This window comes from Chenopodium quinoa, unplaced genomic scaffold (genome assembly GCF_001683475.1).
Source record: "Chenopodium quinoa cultivar QQ74 unplaced genomic scaffold, ASM168347v1, whole genome shotgun sequence".
Taxonomy (NCBI): Eukaryota; Viridiplantae; Streptophyta; class Magnoliopsida; order Caryophyllales; family Amaranthaceae; genus Chenopodium; species Chenopodium quinoa.
The window spans coordinates 1,436,117-1,461,494 of NW_018742903.1; the positions used below are offsets into that span (position 1 = coordinate 1,436,117).

General features: G+C 36.3%; 1 protein-coding gene across 1 annotated transcript; it reads right to left on the bottom strand.

The window, feature by feature from the left end:
• Nucleotides 1-15,844: 15,844 nt before the first annotated feature.
• LOC110727265 (putative nuclease HARBI1) lies at nucleotides 15,845-17,232 on the bottom strand. The gene is made up of 2 exons (XM_021906833.1): nucleotides 16,439-17,232; nucleotides 15,845-16,352 (listed from the first exon to the last, which is right to left on the bottom strand). Exons 1-2 carry the CDS (start codon nucleotides 17,230-17,232, stop codon nucleotides 15,845-15,847), a joined length of 1,302 nt encoding a protein of 433 aa, XP_021762525.1.
• Nucleotides 17,233-25,378: the final 8,146 nt, after the last annotated feature.

Genomic DNA, 25,378 nt, shown 5'->3' on the forward strand with positions numbered 1-25,378 from the left:
ATTTACTTAAATTCGTTACACAAGATATATATTGAGACCTTTTAATTAAGGGGGAAATAAGCGTATAATTTAGAATATTGGTATATGGTGGAGAGTATAAAATAACGGAGCCAAATATACAATACTAACACTTAAATTATCATTACAGTGGTACAATACTGGGGTTCAATCAAATAAAAAAATAATAAAAAAAAAATTCTATTCATGGTGTTGATTTGAAATCTTATTAAACAAAAATAATTTATTTAATTTTCTGTTAAATATTTTTGTGATTTTACCGATTTATAATTTTTTTTCTTCAAAAAATTTATTAACTATTATTAAAATAGGTCATTCTTACATCAATAATTTTGGACATATAAGTAATACCCTGTATTTTTGAAATGTATTTGTTAATTAATTAATTTTTTTTAAAAGGGTATTTTAGTAATTTAATTTACAATTTGAATTTTAGAGCCAAAATGATATTTGAATTTTGGCGCCAAAAGTATATTAAAACTTAATTATTATTTTTTTATTTTGGATAAGATTTATTATCCATTATTTATATATATTTCGGATATTTTAATAAGTAAAAAAATATTATATTTTATTATTTAATTAGGAGGTGCAAAAATTCCTAATAATTAGCTATTAATTTCATATTTTCCTAGTGAGGAAAATCTGATTTTCTTAGTTAATTTATTTAGTAAATAATTGGTATTCTCTTAATTAGTTATTTTATACAATATAATCCCTCAGTTCCTAAAAGTTCGACTCACTTTGCAATTGCGCGGTCTCCAGTGAACATTTTTGACCATGAATAACTCTGGTTGTGTATAAGTGAAATTTGTAAATAGTTAATATTTGTATTATTTATAATAAGGGGAATCTAATATGATCTCACATGCTAATTTATTTATATTGCATAGCTCATAAAATGTAGTCAAAGTTATTTTATTTTGACCACATGAATAGTAAGTGAGTCGAACTTTCAGAAACGGAGGTAGTATATTATTTACACAATCATTTTTTATCCTTAAAATCTAGCAAAATAACTTCCTAGATTCCACTAAAGAGGTCCGAAATTTTGATCCATGGAAGCTCAAAATTTTCTGCCATCTTGATTGATATTGGGGTGATTTATTTTGGTAGTTTGTATTTTTAATTATCTTCCTTAATTCTATTGCTTTTCCTTAATTCTTAATTTCCATCTCCTAAATATTTGATCATCTTATTTTCCTACCTTATATCATCCTTGATTATTCTCCAAGCAAAGCCATTTGCCATATTATTTTTCATGACAACACACTTTCCATAAATTAATTATTCCTTAGTCACCTTAATATTAAACTTTCCATAATTCTTTAGCTATCTTCTCCAAATAATTTCCTTATAATTTTTCCTACATTCTCCTACCATAATTCTTGCATAATCTAGCCCATAAATACCCCTTGAATCATAGCTAAACACTCACACCAAATTCTCTAATTTCTCTCTTAATCTCTCTAATTCTCTCCTCTCTTTCTCTTGCTTTTACACGGCACCACCACCAAATACCACCTCCACCGCCGGCTGCCACTTGCCGCCGATGCTAGCCACCGCCGCCACCTCAGCAGCGACCTGTCGGACGGCTGCCGCCACCTTTCTTCCTCTTTTCCTTGGTTTAATTTTCAACCTCTTCTTCTTCTCTTCTCTTAATTAATTAATTATTATTATTATGGGGGTTTTTTAAAACTTATTATGAGTGTTTTAATTAAATAAAATCAATTTTTTTATTCAAGTTTATGAAAAATTATTTATTAGGTTCATGTACATATAGTTGGGAGTTTTATTTTTAATTGTTGTGATTATTTGTTAACCTTATATTGATTAAGGGTATATTTATTTGTAGAGTGTGTTTGACAAGAGTTCTTGAGGTCCCTTTTTATGTGTTTTCTAACCAAGGATCAAGGTACGTTTAGGTGGCTAGATACCTTCGAAATTGATTGGATTGAATAAGCATGTTTTATATAATTTTTATGATGATTGAATTAAATTGAATTGAATTATGATTTATGAAATAAAGTATGTTTAAATAATTAGTTTTAATAAATAAGTTTGAAGGAATGATTTTTAAATCAAGTTTTGAATGATTAAATTATTTATCATGTTTTACAAGGTTTGAGTTTGAAAGCATGTTGAATTAAATAAAAAGGAGGTTTTGAATTGTTTTAATATAAAGATTGAAATTATTGAGTTATTGAGTTATTTATAAAAGCTTTACAAGCATGAATATTATATTAATCCCACTCTGCGGATTTATTGAAGACTATGGACTTTGTATGACCTAGTCTTTCCTCAAGGATAGCCTTTCAACATAAAGATACTAGCTTGGGGGGCATGCACACTTAGAGAGGAATAGAGTTTTTGAAAAGAATTGATTTTTAATAATCACTATTATTGAATTATTGAGTATTGGAATTATATTTGAGTATATTGAGAATTGATTTTTAAATCATGAGTTTGGAATAATTGAATTAATTATTGGAATTAGTTTTAAAAGCATGTTTGCTAATAAATTGAATTTACTTATCTTGCACTTATCGTACTTAGCATATTTTGCTAATTCGTATTTCCTATTTGTTTTGGTTCGCCCTGTTTACCTTAATGGTAAGCAGTGTTGACTATATTTAGGTGAGTCAATAAATGAGCATTTTGGGAGTCTCGCGATATGCTTCATCTAGATCTAGGAATGTTGGCCTTATTTCTATTTTGAGTACTCATAACATTGATTACTATTTTTATTAAATATTAATAAAGAAAGAGTTTGAATTTTTGCTGCGAAATTGTAGTTTTAATTAGAAGTTTGAGTAGCCTTGCGTAATCACGCGGCGGTAATACGCCTAAGTCTATCTCTACGATATAATTATACATATAATACTAGTATTTCCGTAGAGGAAAAGTTGGGGGTGTTACAATATGTCAAGCTATCATTAAAAAAATTTCCGCCAATACATTATATGATGTCAGCTTTAAGGTTTTTTTTTTTTTTTTTTTTTTTTTTTAATTATTCTACTTAGCTTATTTTTTGGAAGCACATTGTATGGTTTTTTTTTTTTTTTTGAACTAAGGGAGTGTTCGACAAAATGTAGCAGTAGAGGTAGCTGTTAGCTGTCAACTAGTTGTTAGCTGTGAAAATAAATAATTAAGTATGAGTGTTTGGTAAAGTAGCTGTTGACTAGCTATTAGCCATAAAATTCTAAAAATACAGAAGAAAAATTCCAACAGCTACCTAGCTTTTCACAAAAGCTACTCTAACCACTAAACTCTATTCTCATCACTACATTGCCAAACACTCATTTTATTTTTTTATTAAGTAATGGTTTGAATAAGTCAAACCACTAAAAGCTACTCAAAAGCTACTGCCGAACACGCCCTAAATTAATTCATTAATAAAAAGTAAATATGACATCTACATTGTGTAATTTTACTAGGAATAACATGCATCATTATTGTAATATAACGTATACTCCCTCTGTCCCTAAATTTTTGCCCCATTGCAAAAATATGTGTCAAACTTTAAAATCTTTGACCATTAAAAACTCTTAATGTATAAAAGATAATATATTCAAGTGGGATTTTGTTGGATTCGTCTCATTGTATATTTTATTAATAACTAGTTTTTCTAATTTTTACACGTATGGAAATGAAAATAAAATCGTTTTAAGATGCGTCTTGGAGACCGTGAAAAATCAAATGGGGCAATAGGGACGGAGGGAGTATTATTTTTAAATATTTTCAACACAACTAATCAACAATAATTTTTTTTTCAATTGTAGTTTTAATAATTTTTGCCTTATTATTTCATCTTTATTTCTTATATGCATTGCATTTGTTTATTCCACATGAGTTGACTTATTTTTATATTATATTACAAATTGATTATGGGAAAAAAAAAAGATTATTACTACCGTGCATCGCACGGGCACTAATCTAGTATACTTTATCAAGGAGTTTGTGTTTTTGTAGACACCTGATCGTGTCTCCCTAAAATCCAAACCCGGTGATGAGTGTCTTTCACGTTTTGATTGACAAGTTTGGCAAGGAGTCAAAGAGTCATGTAAAGTTTCCTTAAACCTTACCAAAGTGTTTTTAATCCAAAAACATTCATTTCGTGTCCCTTAAAACATTCATTTTGTGCCCAAATTATAAAACATGTCCAACCTGATTATTTTGGTCCATTTTCCCATTCCTATAATTGTTTAGATGGATGGGGCTTGAAAAGTGCTTTCCAACAATATATTATAAGCCCAAATCCGACTTAAAAGGGGTGAGATATGTCAAAAAAACTAAATCGAGCCCAAACCGAGCCTAGACCCACCTTTAGTACGACCCAACGATTATATGGAGCCCAAAAATTTAGGCCTCATATGATCATTCCTAACACAAGCTAGCTAGAATCTTCTATAAGGTTCTAATCTATCCTTTCCTAAAAGATAAAGATCAAGAGTTTGAGATTAAATAGAATTTTTATGATAATCCTTAGCTTTTTAGAAGACGTGCAAATATATTTTGCATAGATAAACCAACATAAACCAAATTCCTTTCGAGCTTTTCTATCTTTAAAACCATCGCGTAGCGACAAGATCATCGCCCTGCATCAATCCTATCGCGACGCGACAAGGTCCAACGCGACGCTACAAGCCTGTCGCGACGCGTCAAACATTTCAATCGCATTTCAAACTTCTGATCTTTTTCCAATCGTTCGACTCTCTTTTTTCCTTATAAATAGAGGTCGTTTTCCCCGAATCAAGATCATCAACAACCATCATAACAATCATTATCACAACTCAAAATTCCTAAATTCCCATGTTCTTAGCCTAAACACATCCTAGACACATCTCAATCATTCACCATACTTCCTTTGCATGATTCAAATACTCCAAACCATACTCGACTTTGTCTTCGACCTCGACGTGAAAGGTTGAATTTGTTAGGGTTTGGACCAAAATCTATATTTATATTCTTAATTAATTTAGTTTATTGATTTTACTTTCTTGAAGTTTACTAACGCGTGTATTGTTTTATAGCAAGAAGGTTGAAGCGTCAAAGTAAGTAATTTAATTACTTTCTTGAATAGAAATTATGTTTAGGATAACGCTTTAATTTTATTATTAGTAACATGCTAGGATTATTATTAATCTGTTTAGTATCATGCTTAGGATCTTACAACTAACGATGTTTTTATGATGATGATTGCGATGTTTTTATGATGTTGATTATGAAGTTAATTATATATTGCTTGATTATCAATTATTTTTATTGCTTGATCACGCCCCTTTTTGCCGGTTTAAAGGGAATTTGTAATTGAAATCACGCCTAATAAGATAATTAATAATTGGGTTTAGGTTTAGTATGATTTTAATTCAAGTGATCACCTATATTACATTTAATTGTGCATTAATAATCAACCAATGTAGATTAAACATGTTTAGGATTAATTTTATGTATGTATATTGATCGAAAAGCGCACATGAATATCAATAAGAATCAAGTAGAGGCCTATTTTAGGGCGGGTTTAACCTCTTTAAGGTTAAGTTCATACCATCATCCCCGAACGTCCAGTCATGGTTCCAGGCCACTATGGAGTTAGCAATCTCAATGATTGTGAATGGGGTGTATCATTCACAATCGTGAACGGTTTACAAGTTCTTATAACTTGTTGGGGACTCTCTTTCTCTAACTTCTTTTCCTTGAAGCTTCGGCATGCCTAAAAACATGGTCCACATGTAGGGCGGAGATGAAAAATTCCCTACAGTTTCAGTCCAAGATAAACAAATAAGTTTAAACCATCTTTACATTCTGAAAAATAAAAAACTTTTAATTCATCTTCCTACTCCCGATCGTGACCCACCACGCTCCATGGTTTCATCTTCTTCTTCCTCCTTCCTTCGATCCCCACCCACCTTCATCTTCTTCATTTCCTTCTTCAAGCTAATTCAATGGACAGCACCAAATTGCAACAGCGCCATTTTTGCAGGCTTCGCCGCAAATTTGACGAAATACTATAATATAGAAATTAAGGGAATGGTTAAACTTAGAAGTAAGGTATTTGTCGTTTGCTGGTGTGATTTTCCTCCTTTATTGATTTCACCATTGACGATGGTCACTGCACGATGCCGTGAGCTTCTTTGTCTGCATGAATTCTCCAATCTCCATTGAAGCCGTTCTAGAACTTCTCTTCTTGAAAGTGGCAAAAATACCGTTGTTTTAACTTGAGAAATGACAAAAATACATCGTCATATATTCATATATTTGTAAGTTCATCACAGAAATAAATTGTATTTTCTCGTATAGTAATATGTTGTTACCATTTATTGATTTACTCTACTTGCACACACTCATAAATAAAAGTCATAAAAGTGAAAAAACAAAGGTACACCAAATCTCTAATCACTAACAAAAATTTGACAGAGATTGCTATGTACACAAGGAAAAATACACTTTAATAATCTCAACTATGAGAGATTTACTTCTAATAATTCCAACTTAGGTTTATTATCTAGTAATCCCAACTATGCTATGTGTTTGCCTCCAATAGTCCTAACCGGTTAACACCAAGTCAACGACTTGTTATAACAGGTTACCATGACACGTGTCAACACGAGATTGGTCCAAAATTTAAAAAAAAAACCCAAAAAATTCCGAGTCACCTTCTCCCACCGCGAAACCCTAATCGTTCCCCTAACCTCGCCGGAAACCGGCCGACCTTCTACGACCCTAATTGATCTAGCCCCGAACCCCCAAAACCACCTACCCAGCCACCCCGATCCTTGGTTTCATTGGACTTGTTGGTGGTTTTTAGGATTAGGATGGCTAGGTACGGGATTGGGGTGGTTGGGTAGCCTACACCACACTACAACAACCCAACAACAATGCACAACAGCTGTCCCACATAACCTCAATAGCCACGCACCACCACTCGCCACCAATTAAGCAACACCCGTAATCCCCTGCTTCCCCAATTCACCAACAACAACCTACAACAACAACAACAACAACGAACAACAACAAATGCAACCACCGTTATAACACCCGGAAAATTTCCCCCTTTTTAAATACCTGTTTTACCCTTTTAAAATACAAAATAGGAAATAACTTAGGCGTTACCTCCACCTTGATAACGGCTAAGGCATTTATCAAAGATACACAGTGGAAGACATTTTCAAAACCTTTCAAAACAAAGTCAAAGTCCAACAGTTCACCAAACAAAAGTAAAGTCAAACCAAAGTCATACGAAGTCAGACCTACAACTTGGAACCATTGTAGGCCCTTTCAAAACCAAATGAATGTTTAAAGCTAATGTGTTAGTCTCATTAAACAACAATAATAAACCAATAATCAATAATAAACACATTCAAGATAAAATTAGAATTTAAGATTTTCTCTTCACTAAAACCCCAACATGAATATGCCGCATCACCTGAAAAGCTTCTCTTTAACTGTCCCTACTACTCACAATAAGAAATGGGTCGTCGTAGGGCCAAGATAAAGACAAGACCCAACACACACAAAACACAACAATCAGCAATGCTGAGTACATAAGCGTAAAGGGAAACACACTTACACGATAGCATCCTAGCAATAACAACAAAAGTTTACCTTTCCTCAAAGCTCAACCTACAAACAATAGATACAACATGGACTCATTATATTTCTTATTTTGATTACGCATCGAACGGGTTTCCCACCAAATCCCTGCCCCAAAGAATTGGGGTGAACTACTCCGGGAGCTAACCGGGTAGGCATAGATGTCACATGAAGTGACGGACGTCCTGTGCATAATAATAATAAAAAGGAAATACAGTGTCATGTACTCCCAATAAAAGTTATTGTTAAATGTAAAACCCCATAACTACCCCCATATGTCCATACTCGAGGTATATATGTTCCAAGAGTTTTGGTGCATAATCTCTTTCACTTTACGTTGTTTACATATTTTAAACTTGGTGATGACTCTCAATCCACAACACAATCAATCAACATGAATCATTCAAGTAATCAAACATTCCAATTCAACTCTTAAATAATTAGTGATCACATTAAATTTAATGTTGAACCCTTTTTAAAACTACCTCGGCGTAAAAATTAAGTGCACGTAGGCACCGCAAAATAATTTATTCTTGTGTACTTAGACACTTACTAGCTCAATTCCCATGCTTAAAAGCATCAATAAAAATTATATGAACCATACTACCACAGTAAAATTCCCTTTTAATATTCCAAACCAAATTAAACATTTAGTTTAATTAAACAAACCTTTAAACATGCCAATAATAAAAGTATGGTTCAATAACAATATCCCAATATCACCAATTCCAATAAATAATTTATTTCAACCAATCATGCTTCACAAATATATCACCAAAACCATTCCAATTCAATCAATCCAATTCAAATCACCAATCTCATTTCGATTCAACAATTCCAACCAATTCCTAGCATGATACTAACTTGGAATCAATTAAATAAATCCTAGCATGTTTCTACATCCTTAATAAATTTTCGAGTACGCGTACGTACCTCGAAACGCTACCAAAATCAGCAACTTTGCCCAACTAATTCAAATCAAAGTCTCCTACATAAAGGGACAATAACACTATATTAATTACCCTTGTATACACAATTTTCAGCAACTTAAACTCACTTTAAATCACTCTAAATAACCAGAAAATTATTTTAAAACCTCTAATAACCTCTCTTTTAATGGGTAATTAAACCCTTTTATTAAAATCACAACACTTCTACTTTAATTAAAATTCCAGCAATATTCCTTGATTAGAAATCCCTTAAAACATTATCAAAACACACTATTATGCCCAATTAATCAATAAAACCATTAGGTATACAAAAACCCCAAATCAAATTTTATGAGAACCATAAAAATTATTTTTTTAAATAACTTAAAACCCTAACTTTATAATTTATTAAATCTGAAAATTGAAACCAAGTATTAAATAAGAAATTATAACTTTAAATCAATTAAAACATGATTTGATACTAAATTAATCATTTTAAACCATGAAAATCAAAATCATCGATACCATATGCATGTGGCTATATATTAATGAAAATAAGAAAGGAGAAAGGAGAATGGACCGTATAAGGAGGAAGCTAGGCGGCGTGGCCGCCGGCAGCAGGTGGCTGGCCGACGAAATAAGGCTGGCGGACAGCAGCAGTGGCGGCAACAATAATGGTGACTTGGGCTACTTGTTCAAGCCTTTACCATGCACAAGGAGGAGGAGGAAAGTTTGTGAAGACCGGCTGGGGTTTTGGCTAGGTAGCGGCGCCGGTGGTGTGTAGGTGTGGTGGCAGCGGTAGTCCTCACGTAAGGGGGAAAAGGGCTGTTGTACTTTCACGGGTGAAAAGAGTATAGGGAAAAAAAATAAAGGGTTTTTCTAAGCTATGCCCCCTAAGTTATTGAATTTCTAAGTTGTACCCATGCTTTTTCAAAGTTATAAATTGTGCCCTCCACCTCACGGTATTTTATCAACAATATCCTTTGACTGCCATATCCGTTAACGAAAGTTAAGAGACATTAATAATTTAACACGTGTCCTATTCTAATTGGTCTAACACTTTAAAAAAAATTAAAAAAACAGAAAATAATATAATTAAAACTTAATTAAGAATTGATTTGAAAAAAAACCAACCACCCTCCCACCACCACAACCCAGCCCATCAGTCCACGTCGTCGCCACAAGCATCCGGCAGTCCACCCTCGCCAGAAAATTCCTCCCGCCGGCGAGCCCCGCCCTTTCCCCCTCGCCCTCTTTCTTTCCTTCCTTAAGACTCCACAAACACAACCACGTGACGCAACCCAGCCTAGAAAACCTAGCCTAGAAAACCGACCAGTCTAGAAAAATCGACCACCAACCATCGCGAAACAACCAACAATCCCTTCCCCCACCTCGAAACGACTCTCCCTCGTCGTTTTGGGGTGTGGGAAAGGGAGTTGAGGGTTATTTCGTGGTGGTTTAACGGCGGAATAAGGGTGATCAGTTGGTTGGGGTTTCGAGAAAGAAGGTGGTTGTAGAGGGAGTTAGGGGAAAGGGAGGGGCTCGGGGGTGGATGAGATGGGGAGGTACAGTACTGGCCACCCAGTTTAGGTTGTTAAGGTGGAGTGCCGGCCGGTTTTCCGGCAAGTTTAGGGGAGGGGTTAGGGTTTGGCGGTGGGGGGAATTTTGTTTTTTTTTTAAATGTTTTTAATAAGTAATTAGCAACGAAAATTAACAAACCGTACGTTAATTAATGTTAACGTCAAAGGTTATTGCTAATTAAAAAAAGTGAGGTTGAGGGATGGACACAACTTAGAAACCGAAGAAGTTTAGGGGCATATCTTAGAAAAACCCATAAATAAATTACCTTTACCATTAGACTTGTGTGGGGAAAATTTTGGAGATTGGAAGAGTATTTATAGTATAAAGTAGGTTAGGGTAAATTTTGGGCTTATAAGAATAATGGACTTGAATAATAAGGTAAAAGGACCAAATATATGAGTAAAATTATTGGATTAATTAAATAGACATGGACTATTTTAAAAAGCGTATGTAAATTATTTTACATACGAGCCTTTTAGAGTCAAACTATTATGAATCATTTGACCCTAAAATTAAAACTCTTTTTATTTAAATTTATACTTAAAATGATTTGACCCAAAATATATATTTTATAAATAAATAATTTATAAAAATACGGGATATTATTACAACCGTCACCACCAGCCCAACCGCAATAACAACCACCTCCACAACCCCTACAAATACCGCACACACAACATCCCTGTTGCCCCCTGCACCTCGCGCACTAATCAGGCACCGAGACACCATCTTGCACTCTTAAAATCTACAACCAACCGCAACCCTTGCTCCGCTAATTATCCACCTGCAAATATCAATTCGTTATTAATCTCATCAATTTCGATCTCCAATTGCAGCAATTTTCACTGAGTTTTAGGGTTTTGCGGTGGAGGTGGTTTCGTTGGACTTGGTGGTTTTTGGGATCGGGGTGGCTGGGTAGGTGGTTTCTGGGGTCGGGGTTTAGCTTAGTTGGGATTGTAGAGGGCCGGTCGGCCAGTTTCGGTGGTTAGGGTGGTGGCCGACCGGTTCTGGCTAGTTTAGGGGTGAGGCTAGGGTTTCGCGGTGGGGGAAGGTGGCTGAGATCTTTTGGGTTTTTTTTTTGTAAAATTATGTTTTTATTTATTTAGTTTTTTTTTAAATTTTGGAGTAATCACGTGTTGACACGTGTCTATTAAAACCCCAAAAAAACACACTTTTTCAGCAGGTTACCTGTCATTGGGACCATTGGAGGCAAACACATAGCATAGTTGAGATTATTAGATAAAAACCTTAGTTGGGATTATTAAAAGTAAATCGCCCATAGTTGGGATTATTAAAGTGTATTTTTCCTATATACAAATGGTATTTTCTCTCATTTTGATAATATGAAATGAGCAAAATAATAACCTTGAGTGCACCTTTCACTTTATACTCCCTACGTTTTTAAGACTTGCAACACACATTTTTTACGGTATTTAAGAAAAGTGGGTCTCATATATTTTTAATTCACTTAAAATAGGGGCGAGAGATTTTTAGGAGAATAATTATGTGGGTCATAATCTTAAAATAAGGGTAATGTACAACTTCAACAATAAAAAACCTTTCCAATTATAATGTGTTGCAAGTATTGTGGCTATTTCATTTAAAGGAAGTGTTACAAATATTAAAAAACGGATGAAAAACTATTATATAATAATTGACACAATCAAATTAGACACACTTGTCAAATTAACATGATAATTGATAAGGTTTTTTTTAAGGATATTTTGGATTTTAACACCAGACAAAAGGCTGTAATAGCTTTTAACACCCCCAAAAAAAAAAATTATTTTAACACCGCATAAAAAATTAAAAATTTGAATTTACCACCAGTTAATGTTTTTTGTGACGGAAAATTGACATGGGTCCTAGGATTTGGTTTTACCTCCAATTTTCAGCCAGCAAAACACGTACCTTCTTCCTTCATTGAATTCTCACCAACCATCTTCATTGAATTCTTTCTGAATCTTGAAGATTTTCACATTAAATTTTCACATTTCCACCCATCTTCATCAACTAGAAAAGGGCGAAAGTTGCTGGAAATCTGACACCAAAGAAGGTATTTTTTTTTATCTTTTGATAGCAATTTCGTCTATTACTGGTGTTAAAATAGCACTTTTTGGCTAAATTAGAGTCAATTTTGGCAATAGGAAACCCTAAAATAATCAATTTTCTGCAATTGACTATGCGACTTAGGTTAATTGGAGTCCTTAATTGAAATTAGAGATTAATTAAAGTGGTTTTTTGTTAATTAAGCTACTATTAACTGTACATGTGTGATTTGTTTATTAATTTATGTTACTGAGTACCTGAATTAGGTTTCAATTGTTCATGCATAAATGTTGGAATTGGTGCTTTGTAGTGTAAGTTTGAAAATTGGGATGGATTTGTTTATTCATAATGTGCATGTATTGATACATTGTTGAAATATTAAATGGCTTTTAATATGTAGGATATCTCTTTCACTAGTGGGTAGATAATGGGTGACAATGATGGTATGGTTGACATTTGCCTTAGAGTGGGAGGTGCTTTTGTCCCTAAAAGAGTTAGCAAAGACAGGCAACTGCTGTGTGAAAGGAATGGTGTCCTTCCAACAAGTGTATTATTCTAATAGAGGGTTCAGAATTATTACAGAGCTAATTCTTCAGTAAGGTCAAGTGATCGGAATGCCTATGTGGAGGCCGCTTCCGATCAGTAATATTAAGGTATAATTAATATTACAGCTTAATTTTAACTGAACCCTTCGGGTCGAACCCAATCGAACAACCGATCCGAGACGACGAATTAATCCGAACGATTTAATGAGTCGTCAGAGTTTTACGAACACAGACGTCGGATATCGAGCCTAGGGCGTCGAGGTCGAGCGTCGCAAAATCACAAGCAACAAGTACGAACATAGCCGTAGCATCACATTGGCCTAGCCATGTGAAGTGCTAGGCTAGGCTAGCTCATCGCAAGCCTAGGCGCACTATGTGTGTGCTAGGCGCATCATGGTATGCTAGGCGAGGCATGAGTGCTAGGCGCACGAGGCAGCCCATCGCAGCCTTCGCAAGGCATGGCAACACCTTCGCACAACCCACCGCACAAGCACAACACCATCGCAGTGCTAGGCACTGGTGCGTGTGCGTGCGTGTGCATGTGCCTTGGGCTGTCGCACCAACCGCAACACAAGCATGGCACTGTCGCATGGCTAGGCCATGCGTGTATGCGCATGCGTGTAAGATGTCGCAGCATCACAGCACCAAGCTTCGCATGCTTGTGCGTGTGGCTTGCAAGGCAAGGGCCAGCATGTGTGGCTCGCTAGCAGCACGCATGCTGGCTATGCGAGTATGTGCGAGAAGGGGTAGGCAGCAGCACCACGCACTAGCTAGCATGCATGTGCGTGTGCGTGTGTGTGTGCAATGGCCAGGCAGCAGCGCCCAGCACAAGGTGTGGCTCGCTAGCAACACGCAAGTGCTAGGAGGGCTGGGTGATGGTGCTGTGCATGCCAGCTGGGCATGCTAGGGTGGCTGTGCTAGCTGGCCAGCAAAGCAAGCAGCCAGCTCACCTAAATGCCTTGTGCCGGTTTTGTGAGGGGTGGGGACCAAGGCTTAGGCAAAGCCTTGGGGAGCAAGGCAATGGTCCCCCCACCTTCTCTTGGTCCTCACTTAACTCTCTCTCTCCCCTTGACACTTGTTGCATTGTGATTGATTTGATTATTAATTTAATTTGGAATTAAATTAATTATCAAAATAACTCATTCTCCCACATTGGTTGGGGAATGAAAATCAAGGGTTCATTTCCTATAAATACCAAGGCTTGGGTATTTGGGAAATAACACACTTGAGTTGAAAAGTAAAGAAAACTCCATTGTTGAGCATACCTTGAAATTCGTAAAGCTCTAGTTTATTTTGTCCGGGCCTTGACTAACCTTCGAGGCTTAGGACGATCGGGTCGGGTTCGAGGGTACGATCCCGTCGGAGACCTCGCACTATCGGGGTTCAAGTAAGAGCTCATAGTTGAGCGAAGCACGCGTCAAAGGTAAAATCTTTTATCCTTTCTTATGATTTAAATTATGTTTTGCTTGTTAATTGCATTTATTATGGGGGCGGGTCTTGGCGGGTTTCATTCCGCGTAGTGAGGGTCAGTACGAAACCCTACAGTGGTATCAGAGCCATGCTCCTTTTAATTTTTGCAATTATTTATTAATTAAGGTGTTTTAAAGTAAGATTTAAATTCTGGTTTTGCTTTTCTAATTAGATTAGAAGCTCGTTTTAATTAATTTTAAAACTCGTATTTTTTTCTCGATTTGGCTGTCGAACCCAAATTTTTGCTCAAAAATAGTGTTTTTGGGTGGAATCGACATTCTGAAACAGATTTAACCCTCTTCGAAAGCTGTCCAGAAGCCAAATTCGAACCAGAAACCCAAGTTTTTGGGGTTTTTTCGTTTTTCAACGAAAATTCTAAATCTTTTAAGCCTTGATTAATGCAAGCATTACAAGGTTAGATTAAATGCATTATTGCATCCCTAATCTACTGCTATTTTAATATCCTTAAGCATAATTATGGAGTTTGAATTAGTGCTTGAGTTAATATGTTATTTGTCACACAAACTTGATTTTTCACAATTATGCAAATAAATTGCATTAATGTGTGAATGTTTGATGTGTATGTGTAATTTTAAGATCCTAAGTATGTGAAAGATATAATCTTTAAAAGTTTAAATGATTGGAACTCTAACCCTAAATTCCATATTGAACAAAGTTTGGATTTTTTCATTTTGGTTGATTGAAATCCATGAAGTTCAAATACTTGTGAGTAAAATTTTGATTAATCTTCATATTGAAAGATGTAATCTTGGTATTTTACACAAGTATGAAAGTTGGAAAATTTTTTATCATTAGATGGTTAGTTTTTTTTTTTTTTTTTTTTTTTTTTTTTTTTTTTTTTTTTTAACTCCCATTTGTCAAATCCATTATTAATTTGCATATTGGCTAAATTAATTATGGACATAGCTCATTCAATTTTAAGCATAAAGAAAGACCTAAAAATTGTTTCAAAATAATTTTTTGAATGATTAAGGTTTAGACCACTATCAGCAGTGAGGAGAAAACAAACCCCTCAATCTCTCTCTACCCACTTTCCCACTCTTCCCATCCAATTCCTCTCATGAGAGGTTTTTTTTACTACACCAATGCTAAAAAAAAAAACTCCTCATCACTATATCCTCCCCTATTTACTATACCCCACCATAATACACATCACCTTTTTTGGTCTTTTTTTTTTTTTTTTAATAATGTTTATACTACATATGTAACTTTCCAATACATTTAAAAATATGTAATATTTTATTTTTATAATTACGTTTTAATTATACTGTAATAATTATTAATAATTATTTATTTTTTTTTGTAAATTTTTTTTTAATTTTTTATTTATTCAATTATTTACGGTTAAAATTTCTGAATATACCATTTACAATGTAATTTTTTATTTAACGTTTTAAATAGAATATAATAACTAAAGCACATAATAGCAATTATAGATTCTACAAAAGATGTTTTTTTTAGCTTAAACGATTAATTAGAAGCGCATTTTTGAAATGAACACATAAACGACAATACAAATACATCGGATAATAATAAACAGTACGGTTACGAACTTAAAAAAAGCGGTTTGACCTAAACTAATACACGAACACGAGTATTAAAACCTAAAAACGATACGATTACAAACTACAAATTTGCTTATTCGGCTGTGTTATGACGAAAGTTCTGCCATATGTGTTCTACTAAATCTTGTTTGAGAGACGAATGAATTTCTCTATCACGAAGGGCAATCCTCCTTTGAAAGTACGCGTTGAAATCAATGTTTGGTTGCCGCCCGACGTTGAATTCAAATGGCTCGTTGTTATTCACTGTGGCACTTGTGCTCGGTCCTGGCCGCGCTGCTGTACGTTGTGGTCGATCTTCTTCGTAGTATCGTCTCAAAACATCTGCACGTGTGTAGTTGTGTCGTTCATCCTCGACGATCATGTTGTGCATTATTATACAGGCTTTCATAATGTCACAAAGAATATCTTCGTCGTATGCAAGTGCTGGTTGTTGTAGTATAGCAAACCTGGCTAGTAAAACTCCGAAAGCCCGTTCAACGTCTTTCCGAACTACTGCTTGTTGATCAGCAAACAACTTGTCTTTTGAACTTGAGGATGTGTTATACCTTGTATAAAAGTTGGCCATCTCGGGTAAATCCCATCTGCCAAGTAGTAGGCCAACTCATATTGATGTTCGTTTACCCAAAAATTTATTGGTGGTGCACGACCTTGTAAAACATCATCAAACACCGTTGAACGGTAAAGGACATTAAGATCATTACATGAGCCAGGCATTCCAAAGAACGCATGCCAAATCCATAAATCCTGATCAGCAACGGCTTCAAGAATGAGGGTTGCAGTTTTGCTACGACCAGCATATTGTGCTTTCCAAGCCGTAGGACAATTCTTCCACTCCCAATGCATGCAGTCTATACTACCAATCATGCCTGGAAACCCACGCAATTCATTTTGGTGAAGGATTCTCCTTAGATCTTCATCTGTAGGTTTACGTAGATATTCACTTTCAAATTGTGAAATAACCCCCTGACAAAAATGTTGCAATGCATTTCTTGAGGTTGTTTGGCCGATACGTAGATATTCATCCACGACATCGGGGGATACGCCATACGCTAACATTCTTATTGTTGCGGTGCATTTTTGCAACGGTGATAAACCAAGCTTTCCAGCTGCATTCCGACGTTGTTGGAAGAATTGATCCCCTTCAACCACCTTCTTCATAATGCGACAGAACAAAGATCTTCGCATACAAAATCTACGGCGGAATTGGTTGTCGTTATACACTGCATTACTCGCAAAATAATCGTTATATAGTTGCACATGCCCTTTTTCTCTTTCCCTATCCCTTTTAGGCTTCGGGGCATTTTCTATATCATTATTAAGCTGGGATTCTTGTGATGAGTGTTGGGGAATTAAAATATGAGGTAGGTGGTTAGCAGCATAATCATCAACTAACCGATCAAATTCAACGGTATTTGAGAAATCAGAAGAACTAGAGCTTGAGGTGGAGGAAATGAAAGACATGTTTTCGTTATGGTTTGATAGTTGGTTTGTTTAGGATTCTTTCCATTCTGAATAACACATGCATGTATATATAGTCCAAGTGACTATCATTGCATGTGAGTTACTCTGATTTTGCATGTGAGTAACTCTGAATTGAAATTTATGTATCATTGCAATCTCTGCAATATAATTGATGTGTCATGCATGTATATATAGTCCATATGACACTTCAATGCAATCTTTGCAATGAAATTGATGTGTCATTGCACGCTGAATTGCAATTGAATTATTGATGCATGTGATCTATGACACTTGAACAGTAAATTTGACTCTTCAATAATCTATATCATTATCATTACTTGTGTTCAGTTGTATATTTGTCATTAACCAGTACATGTGATTATTATTTAAAAAAAAATTCATAAAGTAAATAATTTACTACATAATTAATGTTATAAAAAACATAATTCATTTCACATTAATGTAAATAAAAAGGAGTACATCTTAACATTAATTAAAATAAAAAGGACTACATTGAACATTAATTAAATAAAACAGTAGCAAACACATTAAGCTGATCATTATTACATGTTCCTTCTACCATAGAGTAGTGCACGTAATTCTTCCTTGTAAGCCTCTTCATCAGGAGTTAGGTCCGGTCCCTTTGCCATTAGATCTTGCAGCATTTCATAGTTGAGCCTTCTCTCTTGAATTTCGACTTGTTTTTGGTGAAGCTCTACTTGTTTTTGCTTCCTTTTTTCCCTTTCCATGTCGAAATCCAACTTCTTCAACCGCATTTGTGCCTCAATTTCCCTACTTGCATTATTCTACTGCATTTGCTCACTAATGTTTGAGACTTCAAAAGCCACTCCTTTTCCCTTATTACGCCTGGACTTTGCCTTTTTAACTCAGAACTGAAACCGGTAACGGGAACAACATCTTCATCTTCGGTTCTACACCGCTTTTCACTTCCACTACTGTCATCTTCGACAGCATCACCGCAAGCTAATCTTTCCTCTCTTGACAACGCCCACCTCAGTTTTGTCCTCCACTTCGGGTCATTTTTAACCATTTCCCAACCATGGTGACAATTAAAATTATGTGGAGTAGGCTTGGAGGAAATATAGAATAACTTACTCGCATTATTAATTCAGTCTACTTCGTTGTAACCACTTCCAGTTGCCCTTCCAGCTTCGTCATAGCAACTACTCCATTGTATTAAATCAGTTTCCATCCTTCTCCAACGGCTTTCCAAACTCCTCAAAGGTCTTGGCGGTAGGATGTGGGGTTTCTCAGCCTGCGCTTGATCATATGCTGTAGATATTTTTCGCCATAGCGCAGCTGCTTTTTGGTTTGTACCAACAATTGCATCTTCACTGAATTAAAGATACAAACCAATTAGAGCTTCATCCTCCGCAACAGACCACATTCGACTTCCTTTTGTAAGTGGTTGGTTTTGATTCACAGACACTCTTGGAGGAGGTGGAGAGTATTGAGGAGTGTCTGGAACAGTTTCTTCAATTTCATCATCAAATTCAGAATTGCTCCCTTGATAAACAAGAGGTGAATGTGGTGCATAGGCAGTGTTTTCTAAAGGAGTTTGATGAGGTGTTTGTTGTGGTGAATTTTGCAAAGAAGTGTTTCCAAGCCTTTGTAGGAACAGCTGAAATCGAGGATTAGTGACAAAATCATCACCCAAATAAGAGAAATGATTAGAAAAATCAGGGTTGTTAGGATCCATAAGATGATAAAGTAGTAAAGTAATAAAGCTTTAAACAATAATTTGTAAGAAATTCAACAATTACTAAAAAAACAATAAAATATTATATTTTCAAAAAATGAAAACAACAACAACAACAATAATAATAATAATAAAAGTAATAATAACAACAATAATAATAATAATAATAACAGTAATTATTATTATTATTATTATTATTATTATTATTATTATTATTATTATTATTATTATAACAGTAATTTTTTTTAAAAGAAAACCGTAATTAATAATAAGAAGAAGAAGAAGAATTGAGGATTGGGAAATTAGTGAATATAAGAGATTTTTTAGGTTTTTGAAATTATATCAAAATATATCAAAATGCATCTCTATTTATAGAGGAAAAAATTTTATAGCCGTTGGTGAATTTTTTTTTTAAAATTTTTATAATGGCAATATTACAGTTCTAAATATTATTACCGTTGCAAAAAGGGGAATTTTCTGCGACGCGTGTCGCTTCCCCATAGGCTGACCTGACGCGCGTCAGTTGCCAGCAAATTAATTTTTTTTTTTTCTGAGATTCCAACCAAAATGTCGTCATTTTGGCCTCAGCAAGCACAAAATAACGCGTTTTGGCTGCAATCTCAACAATCCACTAATGTTGGCGTCAGTTTTACGGGGGTCCCACAAGTTCATCCTTATTTCTCCTCATCTCTTGAGCGTTTTTTCAATCCCCTCAACCATGAGAGCAATTCCTCTCATTGATGTGGTGTTCGGTTTTTTTTTACACCTTAACTTTTACTCGTGAGGGCTTTTTCACTCACTGCTGGGAGTGCTCTTATGCACCACTAAAATTGAATTTAATTTACACTTATTTTATTTTAATTTTTCCTCAAATTGATTCTAAAATAAAATTTAGAATTAATTTATGCCACACATAACTCGGGATCAAAATCGAGTAAAATGCACGCAAATCGATGCAAAACCGCAAGCGTCACCAAGGCTAGTCGGGCTGCCTAGCAGCCCACATGTAGGCTGCCTATGGTGCGCGCATGGGCTGAGCATCAATGGTGCGTGGCTGTGTGGTGAGGGGTGCTAAGGCGCTGGGCTTGGGTAGTGGCATTGGCTGCTGGTTGCTTGGGATGCTGCTAGGCAGCGTGGTAGCAAGCACCAGCCAACCCCCCACTTGCTGGCAGGCGCTAGCATGCGAGCTAGCATGCGCAGCAAGCAGCTGGTACTGGCCAGCGTAGTGTGTTGTGCTGGGCGCAGCATGCTAGCACCAAGCGCCAGCACAGGCCTTGATGCTGCTGGTGCGTGTATAGCGTAGGCTGCTGGCGTGCTTGTGCTGCTGCTGGGCAGCGAGGCAGCAAGCCCCAGCTAGCCAGCCCACTACTGTCTAGCAGCCATGGTGCACAATGCACCATGCTTGGTTGTGGCTACGTTGCTTAATTTTTGGGCTATGTATTTTGCAATTTTTGCCGTTTTAAAATATTTATGTAATTACTTTAACGAGGTTGAAACCTCGATTTATCGGTTTTTGCAAAATTTTGACAATTTATGGGTTATGCCAACTTAATTAATCAGATTGATTAAGTATGGATGCGGAATTTAGTGGGAGTTTAGTTAATTACGTGAGCTTTTTGCATTTTAGAAATAATGGATTAAACAACTTTGACTAGTTTTAATTAGGCGCGTTAATCGGATTAACCACCTAAGTTAGTTACTAGTTTTGCGTGTTTAATTATGTATTTCGTAATATGCATGGGCCATTCATAAATAGTGAATGGGTGAATGAAAGATTGTTTTCAAAACAGGTTATTGAAAAAGGCGACTAGTAGGACCCGACTAGGATAGAAAATACGGACTGCGTTCCGTTATGTATTTTTGTAAATCTAAATACGGTCTGCGAACCGTTAAGTATATTTGTACTTTAGATTAATCTTAGTCGTAGTAGCTAGTTATTTTATTTTGGCAAAGATGTCTCAAGACGGCGTTTCGATGAAGACGAGCCAAAAATAAAGACCCTTGAAGATTTGAAGATTTCAAGGGGTCATGCTAGTTGCCAAATGCATCAATTTATGCTTTATATATATTATTGTTATATATGAATGTTAGATGCATGTCTAGGATTTCATATGTTGCGACGATTAGTTAAGTTCACTTAAATCAACCAACATAGAAACCCTAGGTCCCTTAATAATATTGAGCTAAAATTTGCCGTTCCAAGAACAACACTTACCGAACTAATGCGCGTATGTGATGGGCTACGCCAAAGCGAGGCATCACTACTTCCCTAGGAACGTAAGGTATACTAGGTATACAAGTTGTCTTGGTTAAGCTCAACGATATCAGTAAGGAGTCCTTAGATGTCGTGGCAAAAGAAATAAAACGTCAAGAATGCATTAGATGCGACATTTTATCAAACCGAGAATAGCTTAGAGCTATTAGCTATTGGATTGCTTACCTTAAGATATTTAATGATTAAGACAAGCCAAAGCATGCTTAACCATTTCTTGATCTTTGGGATCTCGGAATCATTTTATTCTCACCCAAAAGGGACAAATTTATCAATGCGTGGATAAAATGCTCAATAAGATTGAAAACATGCATGAACGCTTTTAACTTATTGGTTTATGGATGGTTTTTCATTTCAAATTCTTTCAATTGTAGAACAATGTCTGCAAGTAACTCAAAAAACAACCAAATGTGCCCGGATCTCCCCGATAAGTTGGCTATCAAGCTTAACTTGACAAACCTTGAAGAATGGGAAGAAGAACTCAGGAAAACTCTCCGGAGCTGTTCCTAGGAGTATGTTCTGGATACTTCCCTCCCAACCCTCTGTACCAAGAAAGACTTGAGTGACGAAACTTATTGTGCATGGTCCAATGATTGCAAATTAGTGTCACAACTCATGGCTAACTCCATCCCGGAAGAATGGAAAGAAAAACTTCCATTCTCTTTTCCGGACTTATTCCTTGGAGGACTAAGGGATGTTGTCGGTGTGAGATTCTCTAAGAGTTTCAACGACAACAATGATGGACTCTTGTTTGAGGTGACTAGGTCACTTACAGACATGAATGTGAAGCCATTAGATCAAGGTTGTCTTGCTAAAGAGAGGTACCATCTTTGGTCTATGGTATGCAACACCAAGTTGAGACCGGGTATGCCCCTCCGACCCCATGTGGCAAGAATGACTAGGCTCTTCAAGCACATGGAACTCCTCGGAATCCCATTAGAGGATGGAATGGCTGGTCATATTATGCTCTCTTCACTCCACTCATGATATGATGCACTAAGAGCATATATTTCTGAAAGAAAGGAGACGTATTCTTTGAAGAGTGTGGTGGAGCTACTTCACCGAGCCAATTCATTTGGGGCAACCAAAATACTATCAAGGAGGAGGGATTTCAAGGTCAAGGCAAAGATGCGTTTCTTCTATTGTGGCATGCAAGGCCACTACAAGAGAGAATGCAAGCTCTTCCAGGAAGAGGGGAATATTCTGACTTCCTCAGGTATCTTCCTAAACACTTGTGAATTAAGCTTATCATAGGTATTGGATACCAAGTATGACTCACTTTATGTTGCCTTTTCAGGGACCAAGTGAGAATCTTATCAAGTGTTGGTGCAAGGACAAGTAGACGACGAAGATGGTTTTTCGGTCGTGCTTGCATGCATTGTTTTGTCCATGACATGTAATCAAACTAATGTTAGTTTAATCATGCTTTTGAACATACTATGATCTATGGTGTTGGACACCTAGTTATTTTGAATGTAAGACTTTGACAATAGTTGTTTCAAAATTGTCTTGCAAATATATGTTCAATGGAAATTGCATGTTTTACATATGATTAGACAAGAGTTGATACCGCTAACTAAGACCACTAAGAATTCAACTTCGTTAACAAACATTAGTAGATATGGCTATATCTACTTAATGTCGAATAAATCTGAATCTTTTAAGAAATTCAAAGAATTCAGAAAGAAGTTGAAAATCAACTTGGCAAGAAAATTAAAGCACTTCGATCGGATCGAGGTGACGAATATTTGAGCCATGAATTCGACGATCACTTGAAAGAAAATGGTATTCTTTTATAGTTGACACCCCCTGGAACTCCTCAATGGAACGAAGTATCCGAACGGAGTTATCGAACCTTGTTAGACATGGTTCGATCAATGATGGGTCTTAGTGAACTTCCTATCTATTTCTGGGGACATGCGCTACAAACTGCGGCACTAACACTGAACCGAGCTCCGTCAAAAGCTGTTGAAAAGACTCCATATGAATTATGGACTAAGAAACCTCCTAGGTTGTCTTTTCTTAAGATTTGGGGATGCGAAGCATATGTCAAACGACTAATTTCGGACAAACTTCACCCCAAATCAGACAAGCGTTTCTTTGTGGGGTATCCAAAAGAAATCAAAAGGTATTACTTCTACAATAAATCCGAGAACAAAGTGTTTATTGCTCGTGATGGTGTCTTTTTGGAGAAGGAACACCTTTCCAAAATGAAAAGTGGGAGGAAAATTGAACTCGACAAAGTTCGAGAGGACGAGCAACAATGTCAACCTGATAAAACTGACAATCTACGTGCTTTGGAAGCAGCTGAGAAGATTGGTCAGAATCAAACAGACAATGTAAATGCTCAACCCATTACCCTTCGTAGGTCACAACGGCAAAGATCTCAACCAGATAGATACCTCGGTACTGTCTTAACTGATGATCAGGACATCCTAGTTATGGATGGCGATGAGCCACCGACTTACAAACAAGCTATGATGAGCCCCGACTCTGCTAAATGGCAAAAGGCCATGAAATCCGAGATGGACTCCATGTCTGAAAATCAAGTTTGGGACTCGGTGAATTTGCCCGAGGGTTACACACCCATTGGTTGCAAATGGATCTTCAAATTGAAGACAGACAAGGATGGAAATGTATCGATATACAAGGCTAGGCTGGTGGCAAAAGGTTATAGACAAATCCACGGGATTGACTATGATGAAACCTTTTCACCGGTTGCAATGCTAAAGTCTGTCCGGATTATTCTAGCGATTGCTACATATTACGATTATGAAATATGGCATATGGATGTCAAATCCGCCTTCCTAAATGGAATTTTGGAAGAAACTGTGTACATGACACAGCCAGAAGGTTTTGTTGATCCGAGCAACACTAGAAAGGTTTGCAAGCTTAAGAAGTCCATTTATGGACTAAAGCAAGCCAACAGGAGTTGGAATCTGCGATTTGATGAAGCTATAAGCAAGTTTGGTTTCATCAAGAATCTAGATGAATCTTGTGTATACAAGAAGGTCAGTGGGAGTGACATCGCATTCCTAATCCTATATGTCGATGACATACTGCTAATTGGAAACAGCACAAAATTACTGGAGTCCGTAAAGGGTTGGTTGGGAAAGTGCTTTTCAATGAAGGACTTAGGAGAGGCACAGTACATATTGGGCATCAAGATCTACAGGGATAGATCTAAGAGGATGATTGGATTGAGCCAGAGTACTTACATTGATAAGATACTGGCACGATTCCACATGGAGAATGCCAAGAGAGGGCATCTACCCATGTCCCATGGCGTAACTCTTAGCAAGAAACAATGTCCACAGACACCTGTTGAGCGAGAGAGAATGGATCAGATTCCATATGCTTCGCTAATTGGGTCGATCATGCATGCCATGATATGTACCAGGCCAGATCTATCGTATGCCTTGAGCGCTACGAGCCGATACCAATCAAACCCAAGAGAGGCGCATTGGACTGCGGCCAAGAATATCCTGAAGTACCTGAAAAGGAACAAGGATAAATTCCTGGTTTATGGTGGTCATAAAGACCTGGTTGTTGAAGGTTACACCGACACTAGCTTTCAAACTGACAGAGACGACTTCAAGTCACAGTCAGGGTACATATTTTGTCTGAATGGAGGAGCATTTAGCTGGAAGAGTGCCAAGCAGAGCACCACTGCAGATTCTACAACTGAAGCCGAATACTTGGCTACTTCAGAAGCCGCTAAGGAGGCTGTTTGGATTCGCAAGTTCATCAGTGAACTTGGTGTTGTACCCTCCATCAAGGGTCCGATAGATCTCTACTGTGACAACAATGGAGCTATCGCTCAGGCCAGGGAGCCAAGAGAACACTAGAAGGTCAAACATGTCCAAAGGCGATTTCACATGATAAGGGAATGGAAATCCGAAGGTGAAATCAGAATTTGCAAGATCGGCACGGATGATAATGTGGCTGATCCTTTGACTAAACCTCTGCCTCAAGTGAAACACAATAAGCACATTGAGGCAATGGGAATCAAGCACGTTGGAGACTGGCTTTAAAATTCCTAGTACATGTGTTTTAATTAAACTGGTTATTTTAATGTAAGACACTGTATTGAAACCATTCATTAATGGAGTAATTAAAATTTTAATGCAAAATTATTTTTCACTCCATTGCTA